General features: G+C 36.0%; 1 protein-coding gene across 1 annotated transcript in view; it reads right to left on the bottom strand.

The window, feature by feature from the left end:
• Positions 1-4,411: 4,411 nt before the first annotated feature.
• LOC143461812 (5'-3' exoribonuclease 2-like) overlaps positions 4,412-16,128 on the bottom strand; it is a 33,922-nt gene continuing 22,205 nt past the window's right edge. Inside the window, exons 12-22 of the mRNA XM_076959697.1 lie at positions 14,353-14,427; positions 14,076-14,174; positions 13,826-13,901; positions 10,741-10,934; positions 10,234-10,390; positions 9,852-10,041; positions 9,647-9,772; positions 8,999-9,151; positions 6,728-6,825; positions 4,789-4,928; positions 4,412-4,688 (exon numbers count right to left, since the gene is read on the bottom strand). Of these exons, the coding sequence (XP_076815812.1) occupies positions 4,614-4,688; positions 4,789-4,928; positions 6,728-6,825; positions 8,999-9,151; positions 9,647-9,772; positions 9,852-10,041; positions 10,234-10,390; positions 10,741-10,934; positions 13,826-13,901; positions 14,076-14,174; positions 14,353-14,427 (1,383 nt within the window). The 3' untranslated portion in view covers positions 4,412-4,613. The remainder of the gene's footprint in view (positions 4,689-4,788; positions 4,929-6,727; positions 6,826-8,998; positions 9,152-9,646; positions 9,773-9,851; positions 10,042-10,233; positions 10,391-10,740; positions 10,935-13,825; positions 13,902-14,075; positions 14,175-14,352; positions 14,428-16,128) is intronic.

The raw sequence follows: 16,128 nt of genomic DNA on the forward strand, positions 1-16,128 counted from the left end.
TCCTTCTAAACTAAATATGACTTCAGTTAAACCCTATAGTCAGCTTAAATCAACTTTTTGCATACCCATTGTCCTAAATCAAGGCAAAACCAATACCACATAGATATCTTATATATAATAACATATACAATAATATTATAAATAAGATATCTATGCAATACGACGTTTTGTTTGTGACGCGGCGTCTAAACTTTCTGGAATATAACAAAATTACTTCTAACGAAGCTGGAAACGAAAAAAACAACAAATGCTAAATTAACCACTTATTAAACAAGATTCCGCATCGACAAAACAAAATATTTTTCCACACGTTGTTCATCTATCACTCAAAAATAAGCAGAAATTAAAAAATTAACTTAAAAATTAACGGTCGCTTGCATTGATAAAGGCCAAACTACGCATGAAATATAGCGGCTCGAAAAATCGCTTTCCGCAAAAAAATATCCATATAAGTTTTCATTGCACTTGTTTATCAATCACTCTGGATTAAAAAGCTATTAAATTTGCTGGCATTGTTTTTCATTTCATATTCAAATTAATTGCCGTTTTAACTTTGGTCCTCACCATTCGTAAGCAGTCATTTGTATTGATAAAAGCCAAATTATGCGTCAAATATAACGGCTCGAAACATCACTTTCCGCAAAAGTTATTCAAACACTTTTTCAATAAACGTATTTATCAATCATTCTATATTAAAAAAGTGTTAAACTTGCTGGCATTAGGCTACTTTTCATTTCATATTCAAGCCATTTAGGCCTACCAGTTAAATGTAAAATACCAAGTTAACTACTTTGAAATTGCTCAAATTGTACATTTGATATCGATGTTGTTTTTAAATCTATCTTTAAGGACGTTTTGCATGAAGCCACTCATCCGGTTAACGGCAGTTTTCTCATCCAGTTTTTACAGATAATTAATTGTTGGTTAATCTGCTGTCAAAAAATTCAGGCAAAATATCTAGACTAGACGTCTGGAAGAGATATTCTTTGAATTTGTCCATTGTTAATGTTGAAAGCTATTGTATAACATCGGAACGGAAACGAATTAGTTACAGACTAAAAGTGTTATCGGAGGTTAGAAAAAGAGCGAGCCCAGCTAACTGTTGCAAATATGTAATTTTTCTTTATTTCTTCCGATGTAGTTATGCTCATAGTTTGCAATATGCCATCTTATATTAGTCCAAATAAGCTTTCATATAAGGATGCCAAAAAGTTGCTTATTATTCTGAAACGATCTTGTAAACGAAAAGATGTTCATGTCATCCTTACAAGATGGATGTAACGGGAGTCTTTTCGAGTAAAAGTGTCTTCTGTTTTCTCTTTGGCCGAATCTGCTTTCAATTCTGAACAAAATGTCCGGACAGCTTGTACTTTTGAAGGGGAATTTAAAGGTTTTTCGAGAGATATGGTTAGTGATGATGCTGAAGACAAAATATTGGATGAGTCAGTACACAGCAGGGTCAATCTGCCACATATATATTCGAAGATTTTTTTTAAATTGTGTCAGATGAATTTTTCGAAAGACAAAGGCAGAAAATCTCAAAAGAACAGGTCGTTTAGTGATGAATCTTGGAAGGAAGAAGTTGTTGACAATCTGAAAAAAGTATAAATCGGTTTGCTCATTTGCATTCAAACGACATTCTGTTAAATTAGCTGAATCTAAGAAAACTAACAGCCCTGCTGTTCGTGCTTCTGGGTATTGTACGTTTTTCAAGTGCAATGTCCAATTTAAAGTGTGTGATAACTTGGAAGCCAAATTAATTTTCAAGGTTTGTTTCGTCTTTTCTTTTGGTGATTTTTGAGCAACATTTTTTTGCAAATGTAGCTGTAGCCTATAGTTTTCTTATTTACAACAATTTTTAATTGCTTGTTGAGTTTACAATTTATCTTTACAACCTTTACTTAATATTATCAGTAATCAGTAACAAGCTTGCACTTTTATCAGCGAGCAAAGTTAGCCAACTGAATTACCGAAACCATCAGATGAGTTGCTTAAGCTTACCATGGTGATTACAACTCAATAGAAAACTTATAAGCAGTAGTTTTACTTATATTCTTGGTTATTCGTAATATTGAGAAAGTGTACAGCACCTATAATAAAAACCTTTTCTTGTAAAGTATTTGTGTTATAATATTGAAACCTTTCTGCCGACAAAAGGTTAGAATATTCTAACCGCGCGCAAGAATAGAGTCAGATAATTCAACAGGTAAATTAAGTAAAGATACCCTCAGAAGTCAAAACGGTTCATCATTTTGGTGACAAATCCCGACATGTTTCAAACCTTGTGGCCGTTCCTGCCAGCTCTATTCGACTAATCAAGTTGTTTTTTTAACTAACTTAGTAAGTTGATTTTCACTTTCTTACACAACTAACCGCAACCATGGGTTGTAATGCATGCTCCTCAACTTATATTTTATTACTTTAGAATAGATTATCAATTTTTTTTCATCGTGTTGTATTTCTAAATAAAAATTTTTGTCGTTATTTTCTATTTTTGCGGTGTGCCGGCTAACATTCTTATCAGTTTTGATGAAAACCTTTGCCGACACAAGGAAACATAACTTCTGTGCTAGGCACAACTAAGTCGCGATATCACATTAGCACACGCTCAACCTTGCGTTTTGACGAGTTAATACATAATAGTACCATGTCCCCTTCATATAGAATATAGAATGTTTGCAAGTTTCTTCCTGTATTGTCAACGGTTAATTAGTACCGTAACGTTTCGTTTCCTTTAATTAACGGCAATTAATTAAAATTTAATTCACAAAGGAGGACGTCACTATGTTTTCTTTACATTACCAATCTTAAATAAGCTTATAAAATGATAGTTTTTATCATTTGCCAAGTGAACGTGCCACACTTAAAAACAAACCATTTACCACTGGATAAAATAGTAAGTTAATTAAATGCAACATCTAAAATTCTACATAAAAACATGGATGTTCTTAAATGATGCACAAAATTGAACATGCTTGATGCACATAACTTCCCAATGCTGCACGAGGTTGATATACAAAGTCGCACACGCACAAGATACAGGGTCCCTGTGAGCAACAGAAGTGATAACCCTATCACCTGCCTCGTGACATGTTCCTAGCGTTATCCGTGACATTTCCCACGAATATCTAGTGTAACTAGTGACATGTCTCAGAAACACCTGCGTCGTCTTCGGCATGTGCTTACGTCATCGGTGGCATATGCTCATGCTAACATTCCTGATAGTTTTGTTGGCATAAGCGTAAAGCATTGTTGATTGGAAGGTTACTAATTTTAGCTGCGCGGTGGGTGCTTTCTTTAGTGTTGGAATTACCCTAGCAGTCGGCAAGTTTAAAAGTTCGGAGCCATATACAGAATATTGTCCAAAACTAGCACAAGCGAAGGTAAAGTCATACCTGAACCTGCTAAAGTCATTTTACAACTTTTGGCCAAAACCCTCTTGAAGGAGGCGTCAAACACCTAAAACTAAAATCTCTGATTTTGTTGGACGTCCTACATAGGGCTTTAAAAACCTGTTTAGACTAATCAGAAGGCAGCATGGTTGGTGTTGTTTTCTAGCCTGAGAATTACCCTAGCAGTTGGCGTGCTTCAATGTCCCAGGTCGCGTGCAGAATTAGGTTAAAAATTAGCATGAAAGTAGCTAAAATTCTAGTTTTTATGTTGCGCCTCTGTTAAAAAAGATTGATCCATTGTTTTTTGATGGCATTTTATGGAATGGTAGTCGAAGCATACTAAATTGACATGCAAAATATCAGAGAGTCCCATGTAGGATTTTTCGAGTAATCGGTCTCTTAGTAAATTCACTGTATAATAAAACAAAGATTTTATGGCGTTTTTTAGTGTTTCACGCCACCGTAAGCGAATTCCACAATAGTTCACATGTTCGTTTATCGTGACAAGAAGGGGCCCCTGTCATTGCGACATAGCATTTTGCATTGGTTCTAATAAGCTATGCATATTCGTTATAATGAGTGTATTTATTTATACGCCTATATGAATAGGTAACGCTTAGGTAGGCCAAGAAAGCCGTTTTAAAATATATCACCATATTCATGTGTTTTGTGACCCGACACCGTGCCCTCATCCTGTTCATAGAAAGGGAATTCCCAATAGTTTTATTTTAAACATCCATAGACACATCAGCAACTTCTCGCAAACATACCCTCTTCGTTTACCTTGGTATATCTTAATTTAATTTTTGACTTTCTGTAATTTCGTTATTGTGTCTTTTTTATTTTAGTCATTTTTTCTGTCAACGTAAACACTTTTTGGGTTTCGTGGCCGTGCTAACCATCGACCGTTGTAGCAGCAATGTATAGTTATCACCTTGCACGCTTAAAGCTTCCAGATATTCTCATCTACCTATCGCAAAATGCAAGCGTCGACCTAAATACGAGAAACACAACACATGTAAACCCAAACATGATAACATGTACTATTATGTCAATGCCTGTAATGTTGCTGCAGTGCGCACAAGATTTAACGAATGCAGAAGATGCTTTAAGTTTGTATAAGTTTGATTTCACGAATTCACATAGAAATGTGAGCAAATACTTATTAAAAAAAACTCGCTAAAACAGATTTAAAGCAAAGGGCAACAGATCGGGGTTTGCTTAGTAAACCCCGTACCTTGAGTATCCACCGCTACCAGAATTGTCTTCTCTGTCGTTATGACGTTTGTCCGAGAACTGTAAAATAGTGGTAGCTTCACATGGTAACCAAATTCGCAGCACAAAATTTTCAACTCTTGGTCCATGCAATTGTAACTACTAAAAAGTTTGCACATACTCGCTGATGTGCCGCATCGGGATAGCGTTCTCTTCCATCCCATCTCGGCCTGTGAGACTGTTGTTGCTGTCGAAATTCAGGCCGAGGACCCCAGGAATCATTCCTCGGCCATCTATTATTCCTGTTTTGTTGGTTGTATTCTGACACGGCAAGTACGATCGATTAAAATTTTGTGATACACAATATTTCCGTTTAGGCTGATAGAAGTATTACAAATACGGTAATGGAAAAAATGGGCCTATAACTGGTAAAATCTTTCACCATTTGTTAAACCATATTACATACATACTATAGCACAAAGGAAACAGTAGCGGATTTTGGGGGGGGGGGGGGGGGGGGGTTGGCTGTTTGGGCTGCAGTTGGAGAACCCGTGAGTTGAAAACCACGTAATTATAACAACAGATATGACTTAATTCTGGTGTTCAAAAGAGTTCGCCTCAGTCAAAGTTTCTCTATTCATTCTATGGTCTTTCGTCCGAGTCTGTTATATCTGTAAGTTCTCTTGGTGCTATTACGTGACCATGTCCATTTCACTCAATTAAGTGCAAGCGCACATTCAAAAGTCGACTCGCATGAAATCTTTCATAGATGTCATATTCGATGAAGTTAAAACGTCATGAAACCACTTTTGTTAGATTGTAAACAAACTCACTAATTGCAATTTCCCAGTAATTCTTGAAATTTTATTTCCAATCAACCAAAGGAACATCTATACTTCATATTTTCGCTTCTAAACGCAAAGACGTTGTCGAATTTCTAACCTAATTTTAAACATCAATGCGATTCAAACCACTTTAAACTTTTCCACATCAAAAGAACAACGTTTTGGCAAAAAAAATTGCAGGTTCTTTACAGGCAACTTAAGTTTTGCGGTGTAACTTCGGTTAATTTTGGAGCTATGGCCGTTAACAGCCCATTAAGTCATTTGTTTTACTAACTTCACTGATACGATTTGTGTTATAAAACCGTTATGTGTTTGCTCCCTCGGGCACTTGTGTTTTCTAATAACGTATACATGCCTCTATGTTAGTAATTAGCGTTTTTCTGTTGGGATTTTCCAATTGGGCAAGCAAATAGTCAACGTGTCTGAGTTGTATGGGTTCCAGTTTAGTTTTAAGTTTTGCATGTTGGCGATAACCATTAACCACGTTTTACAGTCTTCTGTATCACTAAAAATACAATATTTACTAACAGAAAAAATTGCTTCCACACGTCCCTGCTCTTCTGAACAACTTGTATATTGTTCAAAGTCACGTTTCCAACAAAACGATGACGGATCAGTTTTACTGTTTTTGAACCGGTAACTAACCGCAGGGTTTCAGCATGATTATTCGGATCCGTGGAAATGACCTTTGTGATTAATTTTGTCCCTTAACAAGTTATGATATTTCTGCAAATCCGAATCTGCTGATTTTTTAACTTAAGAAAATTAAAATAAGTAACAACGAGCAAACAAACCATACATTTAATTTGTCACGTTGTTAGTAAATTAAAGTATATACAAAATCACTAAAAATATTTGCAACCATTTCACAGTCTCTATGATCAATAAAATTGATGATAAAAATTCTAAAGTAAAAAGTTTTTGGGAGGAATAAGGTGTTTTTGTGACAATTTCACACGAAAATATTTCGAAACTTCTGGTATCATTGAATATATGACGGAAGATTGTTGGTTAAAATTTAAGTACGTATAGCGCAATATCAAATCACTTAGTACTCTACTGATATACCGACGGATTTTCCCGAAAGCTTACATCAACTTTAACCATGGGCCCCCCACCTGGTCTTAATTCGTCTCTGATAGCAAATATTTTATGTTTTTATCTTTTCAGGTAAAGATCGAAATGTAGAAGGAAAACAAATGCAGTAAAAGTATGATGTATCACAGAATTTTCTAATTCGTTTTTATTAAATATGGCCAGCTTTGCTATACTTACCCTGACTATAGTAGGGCCTCTGTGGTGGATAAGCATTCTGAAAAGGAGGACGATAGGAGTCATTATTGGAGCGGTGATGCAAGTGGTGATTGAGATGCCTAAAAGTAGTTTAAATGTAAACAACATTCACGAGTAGTAATTTAAAGCCTGTTTTTAACAAATATTTAACTGTGGCGACAAAAAACAGCAGAATTTGAGAACGACGATGCTCAAACAGTCCCTATAAACAAAGTTAGAATAATAGCCGACTTGTTTGCTGGGTCCAGTGAACAAGTGTTAACTGTAAACGCAAAGTTAACATACCAGGTAAATTCTACAAACTTCCTTGACATTCATACTAACGAAAAACTCTTGAAAAGTTTAACGCACCCGACCCATTCGTCTTTAAGGAGCCTTATATGGCAAAAGTTTGCAATACCCTTGATTTTATTGGCCGTTCTACGTAATGATACAAAAAGTGTGTTAGATCAATCAGGGCCGGTGTTGTTTTTCATTACGGTGATTACTAGGGCCCGCAAAAGCCAATAAAGTCAAAAATTTTTAAGGACCTCGTCTGACCACGAATCAAAGAATAAAGTTGTTTTCAGCACCTAGGGGATTGTTTCTAAGAAGTTTATAGGTCAAAATAAAGTCAAAATTTGTCAAATTATGGCTTTTGACAAAGTTTTTGTGTTTCTTGAGAGTAATTTTTGTAAAAATCCTCGTGGAAGCATTGTAAATCAGGAACTGCGACATAATTAAACCATATTAACCCATAAAAGTAGGAAATAAGTCACAATGCCCACTTGGATCAGCAGTAACTTTTATCGCAAATTGTCCATTGTTTATTCATTGTTACTTATTTAAATAACTCTTACAAAACACTTCCTCTTCATAAACGTGGTCTTTTCGAAGATCAACAGTTTGGATTTTAGGAATAGCCTACTGACATTCTGTAATACAAAAATGCCTAAGCAAGCTAAATCGTCTTCAGCAAAAGTTAGACAGATTTGTCGAGATTTTTCTGATGAATTTAATGCAACTCCCGGGGGTGATTTAAGGTGCAATTTTTGCGAGGTTATAGTGAAGTGCGATAAAAAGTATTTTGTTGAAGGCCACAGGAAAAGTAAACACCATCAAGCTGGATTGGAGCAACAACAAGTATTTCCTGTTTAATTTGCTGTTTATTAGAATTTACCATGCGGAGAAAATCGAGGCAAAGTGCCCTTTTCACAAGGACAAAATAAAACAAGCTACCTAAATCTATCGCCAAAGAACACGACGCACTTTTTATAATCAATATAACACCTTGACTTTTCGACAAAATATTACGTTTGGGTCTGAAATCGACAAAATATTATGTTTGGGTAACTGGAGGAAGAACTGTGGCCTCTACAAATAAGCAATTTCGTTAGGTCAAAATAAAGTCAAAAAAAATTTTTAGGTCAAAATAAAAATGGCCCTAGTGATTACCTTAGCTAATGGCGCTTTAAAAACTTCCAGGTCGCATGTTTAGGTTAGCCCAAATTAGGTCAAAATTGATGAAATTAGACTTTTTTGGTTCAAAATTGCAGTCTTGACTTTAACATTCTACTGCAAGCGTTAGAGAAACATGGTTTTACTAGAATTTCATGAAATAATAGCCTAACGCACATTAAAGTGATATGCAAAACTTCAGGGAGCCCCAGGGAAGATTTTTCGATATTGCATTTTAAGCAATTTCACTTTATAATAAAATAAACAAACAAATTAGGCTATACCACAATATACCAGCATATACGGGGCGGTAACAATCGCAACAAACTATTCAAAATTAATTAGCTGTGTAAGTTTGTGATCAAAGTTGTTGATAATTGGCTTTGAATTCGATGTTGAAATGCTAAATTCGCAAAAATGCGAGCCGAATTCGATCCCTAGCAGCGCTACAAATGCAATGGCGTCGGCCAGTTCCCTTGCTCCTGTAGTCAAGCAAGTAGTTCAAGTAGAATGTGTGTGTTTATCGGAAGTAGCTCAAATACACAACTAACACTGGCTGGAGTATGAGAAATCACCGCCGAATTTATTTTGTGCAAGAACTTTCTCCCCAGTCAGAGGACAAAGTTTTTTGATACATGAAGATTGGCGCTAAAATATGTTCGAACGTGAATTTACAAGCAAAAATATGAAACTCAGCAAATGCCTATTGGTTACCAAATAATCAATTTATAAAAAATTATTTCAGTCAACTCCAGGGCTTGACCTTAGACCACCTACCACAAAAATACATGTGCCTGATATTTTACAAACTTCTACCTATGAGACGACTGATGTAAACGTTGATGATTCCTGTGAGGATCGAAACCAATCCTTGGTTGCCAGTTGCGCGGGTTTTGCCTTCCAAAACTATTCCTTCCACCATTGTTTTTGTAGCTAAAGTCACGGGGTTTAACAGTAACCTCAGGAAATCTAGAATCAAAGCATGAGGTATGAGTTGAAAATAGATATTTCGAAATTTCGACACGCTTTTTCGAAATATCATAAATAGCAACACTGAGTTCAAAGAAAATATGATCAAGCTTAATTTCAACTCGAATAAGGCTTGGCAATAAAGCATGTGTGCAAGCTGGAGCACTCGCCTGACAACTTACAACTATACATATCTAGCCCACTTACACTTCAAGAGTTGTATGAAAACATTCGATCACGAAACGACATTCGAAAGTGAACTCTCGTTTAAAGTATCAGTCATAATAACAGAGGTGGTCCTTGCCTGCCACTAGCTGATTACCACTTATAAAATGTGGCCAACTCACACCTTCGGTGTTGTAAACAGTCATTAGGTTGTTAAACGACATTGGAAGCAAATTTTTTTGGTTCCCTACCGATTACAGTCATAGTGACAACAAAACTAATAAAACCAACTCATCAGCATCGCATCGATGGACTAAATGCCAAACTTGCCTTGCTCCAGGTAATAACTTAGCTTCAAATACATGTCCATCAGGGTAAACTGGATCCTTGTATGACATACTAAGTGCACAGTTATTTTTCAAATCCTCCAAACAAGCAAGAGGTGCTGAAACATGCCTGAAATATTGTACAGTATAAACATTTTGTTGTTAGTTATCATTCAAAAGCTAATACAAGTCATGCTTTGTACACATACGTTGGTCCAGAACACAAGCTATCTTTCCAAACTTTTCCTGCCATGCCCTTTGTTAAAGCTGGGTCAATGTCAACCGCTTCTTCAAAAGATAGTGGTTGATTATTGTTTTCACCCAGTCCCTTAAAGAAGGAGTAAAGCGCATGGTGACGGCCAACAAATAAAATATCATTCCCAAGGCTATTCCGCATACCTAAAGAGCATTAAAATGTATTAGGCGAACTGATCCAAAAATGCAATTACAGTATTTATAACATATTATGGTGTGATACTACTGTAATAAATTGACACACTAAAGAAAGGAATCATGATTTTTACAGAACATAGTAATGCCTATTAAATTAATTCTTATTTTTATGATATCTTTTGCAAAAAAATGACTTACGTTCTGCTGCACTTAAATCTGGATATACATGCTTAAGTGCCCCAATCATTCTTTCCTCATCAACAAATGGTAAAAGTGCCACACCTTGCCATGCATATTTTTTTCCATTCAAATCAATCTGAAAATCTTCAGGGTAGAAGTCTATAATGGGAGATTCCTAACGGAAAAACAACATACATTTCAAACTACACAATCATACCAACAAAACTGAGAAGTTCAACTGCATGTATAACATAACTTGTTACACAAAACACAGTTGCACTGTTGTAAGGTATCATAGTCTTTGTCTTCAGACTGAGCGAAGTCTTTGCATTACTTAAACTCGGCGATGCTTCCCCTGAGCTCGAGTTCTGGTTGTATTTTTACAAGCCAGGTGTTCTAACCGTAGCACCACAAAGCGGACATGGTAAGATCAATTAATAAAACGATATTGTTTTGTAACTTATTACATGAAAATTTGGAAAAATGCCATTTTTAAACAGATTGTTTAATGATAACAGAGCTTACAGGTTTGTTCATGAGAATTCTCCAGGAATTTGGCAAAAACTGCCCACTTGCTGCAGGGAAAACACACATAAGCTGTTCCAATGGCTTTTTTGGATTTGAAGTTGAAAACTGACTTGGTACATCTATGATGTCAACAAAATCAGACGCAAAAGGAGCATAATGAAATGGAAAAAACCATGCCCATGACGCACAACCTGCAAAATTGCTGATATGAGTTATATAAATCACATGCAATATATGAGTAGATTACAGCATACATTAAACACACAATTCAAAGAAAATGTAAATTCTTTTCATATCCTGAAAATATCAGTAAATTGGATGAGAAACCATGTAACCTTAAATGTTTCGAAAATAACACGACAAAAGTTAGTGTTTATTAATAACGTCATCATTTTCAATTCGATACTGTAAAGAAGAATACAGTAGGCGTATAGGTGGTGATATAGCCCCGCTTGGGACTGTGCATGGGAATAAGGATAACCTTACTCAAATTAGTATGCTAACCTCAGGTTTGAAACTGAAAGTACAGTCGAATCCGCTTAATTCGGACACCGGATAACCCGGACAACCGCTTTATTCGGCCAAAATGCTCGGGAACGGAACAAAAGTAAAAATTGAACGTAAAAAACTCCCGTTAATTCGGACAATTCTCCGCTTAATTCGGACACAGGTTCGCAATTCCTATCGTTACATCGTTAGGTTATGAAACAATAAACAGTACTTGGTTGGTTTTAACACAAGATGCAGTTGCATTATGAGTGATTATGGTGAAACAATAACGATTGATGCGGTAACAATCGACAATGAACTCATATAACGCCGTGCCAGCTTCATAGTCGCTTTTACTTAGGTACCATTGCGACCATCTTGTAGAACAGAATGGTACAGAAAAATTTGAATTGCTCACTAAAGTAAACAAAGAAAGCTGCGTTGGTGGGGATATCAAAACGTACTTTGCAAGATTGGCAGAAAAATGATGCAAATCTGCGTGAACAACGTGAAGAGACTATGCTTCGTGGACGAGGTTGAAACTTTAAAGACAGAGAGGAAGCGGCTCAGAATGTGCGTTTTATGCGTACTCATTTACTCGTTCTCTTGTGCGTTTTATGCGATCAGTGCCAATTACTGCAGTATAGCGCAGGTGCAATTCATTTATTACGCAACAGTACAGTATTTTAAATGTGTTGTTTGCTTTTACGCATGACCACGAAATGAACAATCGATTTTCCGCTTAATTCGGACAAAGCCGTTTCTCCGCTTAATTCGGCCAAAAGTGAGCGGAACCAAAGTGTCCGAATTAAGCGGAGTCGACTGTATACTATTGAGCATTACCTTTTTGTGTTTTTCGACTCAGCAGATATATGAGTTAACCGGTTCAAGACAGTACAGTAAAAGGATAATACATGTTACATAATAATACACGTTTTCAAGGATAAAATAGATACAGTATTACATGCCAAAGTTGGAGATATTTTGCAAAACACGGCTCAAATAAATTATTCAGTTAAACAACATTTATAATTGTATGACATGCAACATGCTATTTCAAGTCTCCCCAAGTTCTGTTTGATAGAACCTACCTTTGTTTTAGGAGTAATTCATAATTATCATTAACCAATTTTGCAAAAACGCTTTTTTTTCATACAAGTTCACTAAAAGCCACATCATACCTACGGGATCACGAGAAGTGACCGTGAACAAACTCACCGGCGACAACTGGTAGTGGACAACTGACCGGCAACAAATTGGCCGGCGATCAAATTAACCGTGACGTAAATTAGCCGGCGATGAAATTAACCGTCGATAAATTGGCCGGCGATCAAATTAACCGGCGACAAATTGGCCGTCAAAAGGTCAAAATTCTAATTCACTATCTAGTCGCTATCTAGTCACTATCCAATTTAGTATGTGTATTGCAGTCAAGGTTGCCACTCGTAGAGTTTTTTGGCCCCTTGTAGGGTGTAGGGTGACCCTACGGGTTTTTCACCTTTATTCATAGATTTCCTATTGTTACATGCATTTTCCCGGTCTAGACGAGTTGTTTGATGAGATTATGAAACAATGCGTTGTAGCCTATCTCATGTAGTAACAATGGACTCATTGCAATAACAATGGACACTTTAGTTAAGCAAATTGTCAGATTGAAGCTGTACGTCAGGACTCCCCTAGTTTTAAGTCTTGGTTATGGTTATACTAATAATTGTAAATTGCAAAAAGAGTTGGAGATCAACTTAAACACAATAATTCAGCACCTGCACGGTCAATTTACCTCCCGGTCAATTTTCATTCCGGTAAGTCTGTTCCCGGTTAGTTTGTTCGCGGTCAATTTACATCACAGTCAGTTTGTTCGCGGTCAATTTACGTCACGTTCAGTTGTCCCCGTGAGTTTGTTCGCGGTCATTTTCCCGCGGTCATATGTCGTGGAACCCATACCTACATCCATACAACTTAATCACTGGCACAATTTTGTTTAAAGGTCACTTCATCACCATAAAATAAATCTGAATTTATAAGTTCAAAGTTTTAATCCATTTGTGAAATTGTGTTGTAGGATTTTTGGAAGACAGTAATTTATTTTAAGACAGAAATTAACCTAATCTTTACCAGGTAAGTGTACATGATTCCAAATTTCCACCGCTTTCTTACTCATAAGACTGTTAAAAAGCTTCTTGTACAAACGTACATATTATCAACTGTATTGCTGAACAATTTCTTGTTTTGTTTTTGCTAATTATTAAAGTATCTGTGATTTTTATTGCTATACCGTTTAAGTAGAAATAAAATATTGTGTAATACCAGTTTTTTTTACAAATTTGTGTGTTTTTATATGTTACATTAATCAGTAAGCATGTGACTCTTGTTAAAATTGAAAATAAGACTGTTAAATTGATAATGAGTTAATTTTTGGCGACCATAAATACATTATACAGTCAGTATTGCACTACAGTATTTCCACCAAGGGGATATAAAAATTTTTATACAGATTTTATGTTCAAAATACAAGCTCCCTTTTATGTATTTCTTAGACCAATATTTTTGGCTTGAGAGGAGACTTCTGGCTTACATGTATGGCAAAACTGACCTTGGTAGTAATATGACAACACCCAACAAAGTCCTTCAACATAAGATCTGACTACTTTCCTTCGAAATGCAAAATCCTGCAAATACAAGATTCAGTGTAACAAAGAAAACCTCTTAAATTCCGAAATTACTCCTTCCGAAATCCTTTACTTCTTCCAGTTATTCAGATTTTCACCTGAGTAAAAACTCACTTAAATCTTGACAGCGTTTACATACTTTAAGTCAAAAACTGAACTGTGTTAAAGAAATACCTTCATTGATACATCAAACTTTGACTTGTAGTAACGTTCCTTCCACCCGTCTTCCCACAATCTCACATCATCATCAGGCTCATCATCGTTATCTTCTTTCTAAAAACCGTTACGTGGCTATTACCCAAGCGATATAAGCATATGAAAGCTTACCTATATCAATGATTCCTATGATTACTGCATACAAAATTACAATGTTTTATATGTGAAGATATGCCAAAATTTAATTCAATCTTTAATTTACATGTACTGTGAAGGATAGACAAATTTACCATACCTTTCTTTTCAAGGAATCTGTAGAACTTGACTGTAATGAATCATGAAGCATTGCACGTAATGATGATGCAGCATCCTAAACATGTGTGAAGTCAAATACAGTAAGAAATGTAGTCATTGGCATTGCCAAAATCACCAATATCAACAACATGTGATTAACCAGACGATTAAAAGTATTGACTGAATTGTTGAACTTTTCGGCAATAGACCTTATTAAAAGTTAAATTTTAAAACTACTTTTAGTTTAACAACTACTATCATACAGTGGATTGCTGAAACAAAGATTGGTTTAAATACCACAAAAAAAATCATAAGCCACTTAAAAAGTTTATAGAGGAAGTAGAATGAGTTGAAGAAGGACCTTGACAAAAGCAAGCCAGGGTTAATACCACAAGCAGTTGTAAAATCAATACACAGCCTGGTGTTGATTGAATCAACAAGACTGGTGAATTCCTCTAGGTCAACAATGGCTAACAATTGAAGAAAGAGTAGCCAGAGTTAGATTTAAGTCAATTGTGTTACCAATGACACACAACACAATGTTTCCTATTTAAAAATAACAAGATAAACCTAAAAGTAATAATAAATAACTACAAAATGCATCATTACGGGAAAATTATATCTTAAACCTGCTTATGGCAAAAAGATGTTCATATACCACAAGAGTCAAGAATTTCAGATAACACAGGTTTGAAGCCGCTGCATAAGAGCAACAGATAGTACATGACCAACCACACACTTTCATGATAATAATTAATCTGCTAAAGAACGACAAGAAAATAGTAACAAAACCAGCACACTGACCACTTCATCTTCCATTCGCCTGTTGTTCAGGCCTGGTCTTCATCCCGAAACAAAATTCAGGGTCAACCAGTTGTCTGCAGCGACGCCTCCACTTTCCTCTGTTGATGGCATCCTCGATCTTCAAACCTCTCCTTCTCATATCATTCTTCACCGTTTCTTCCCATGTTTTCTTTGGTCTTCCTCTTTTCACCTTTCCCTCAATCATAGGCTTACCATACGTCCCGTTTTAGCCGGGACAGTCTCGCTTTTAAAGGCTTTGTCCCGGCGTCCCAGTCAGTCAACTAAAAGTCCCGCTTTGGTATTTACTGAGCCAGCATTGCCCTACACTACACGGATATTAGCATGATGTGATTGGTCTGTTTAGCCAACTTGCTGAAAAGCAATACTCGATGCGTGTTCTTGTTTCGTTGTGTTAAATGTGAAATAATTGTTACGTCATTGTAGCGGGTAATTGGTCCAGTAGTGAGTTGATTGTTAGCGCATTCGCTTGTTCAGTAATAGTAGGCTAGGAGGAGGAGATGATCTTTTTGCAGTTAGGTTATTGAAAGAACTTATTTCGTACGATACCGTTACTTGTTTGCATTTTCTTCTGCAAAAACCATTTGAATGTGAAAGCCCTTATCACCTGCAAAATTAAAACTGACTTTTCCTGCTGTGATTTTTATGAGAAAATAAAGTCGAATATAGACTTCTGGGAGAAAGTAGGCTACAGAAAAGTCTACAGAAAAGTATGATTGGACGATTATGTAAATTTACAAATGCTTGAACATTGTTTTGTTTCCTAGTAAAATCCATTATTTTAGTTTTTCTTGGTGTCTTACTACTTCAGTTGTCCCTGACGATAGGAATCCAAAATAGTCTCATACTTCTAGTAAAATATGAACCACATTTATCTGATAGGGCTCGTTGTTCTGAAGCGTCCCGCTTTTCAATCACAAAAATATGGTAAGCCTACTCAATCATCTTATGCTGT

Source organism: Clavelina lepadiformis, chromosome 6, assembly GCF_947623445.1.
Source record: "Clavelina lepadiformis chromosome 6, kaClaLepa1.1, whole genome shotgun sequence".
Classification (NCBI taxonomy): domain Eukaryota; kingdom Metazoa; phylum Chordata; class Ascidiacea; order Aplousobranchia; family Clavelinidae; genus Clavelina; species Clavelina lepadiformis.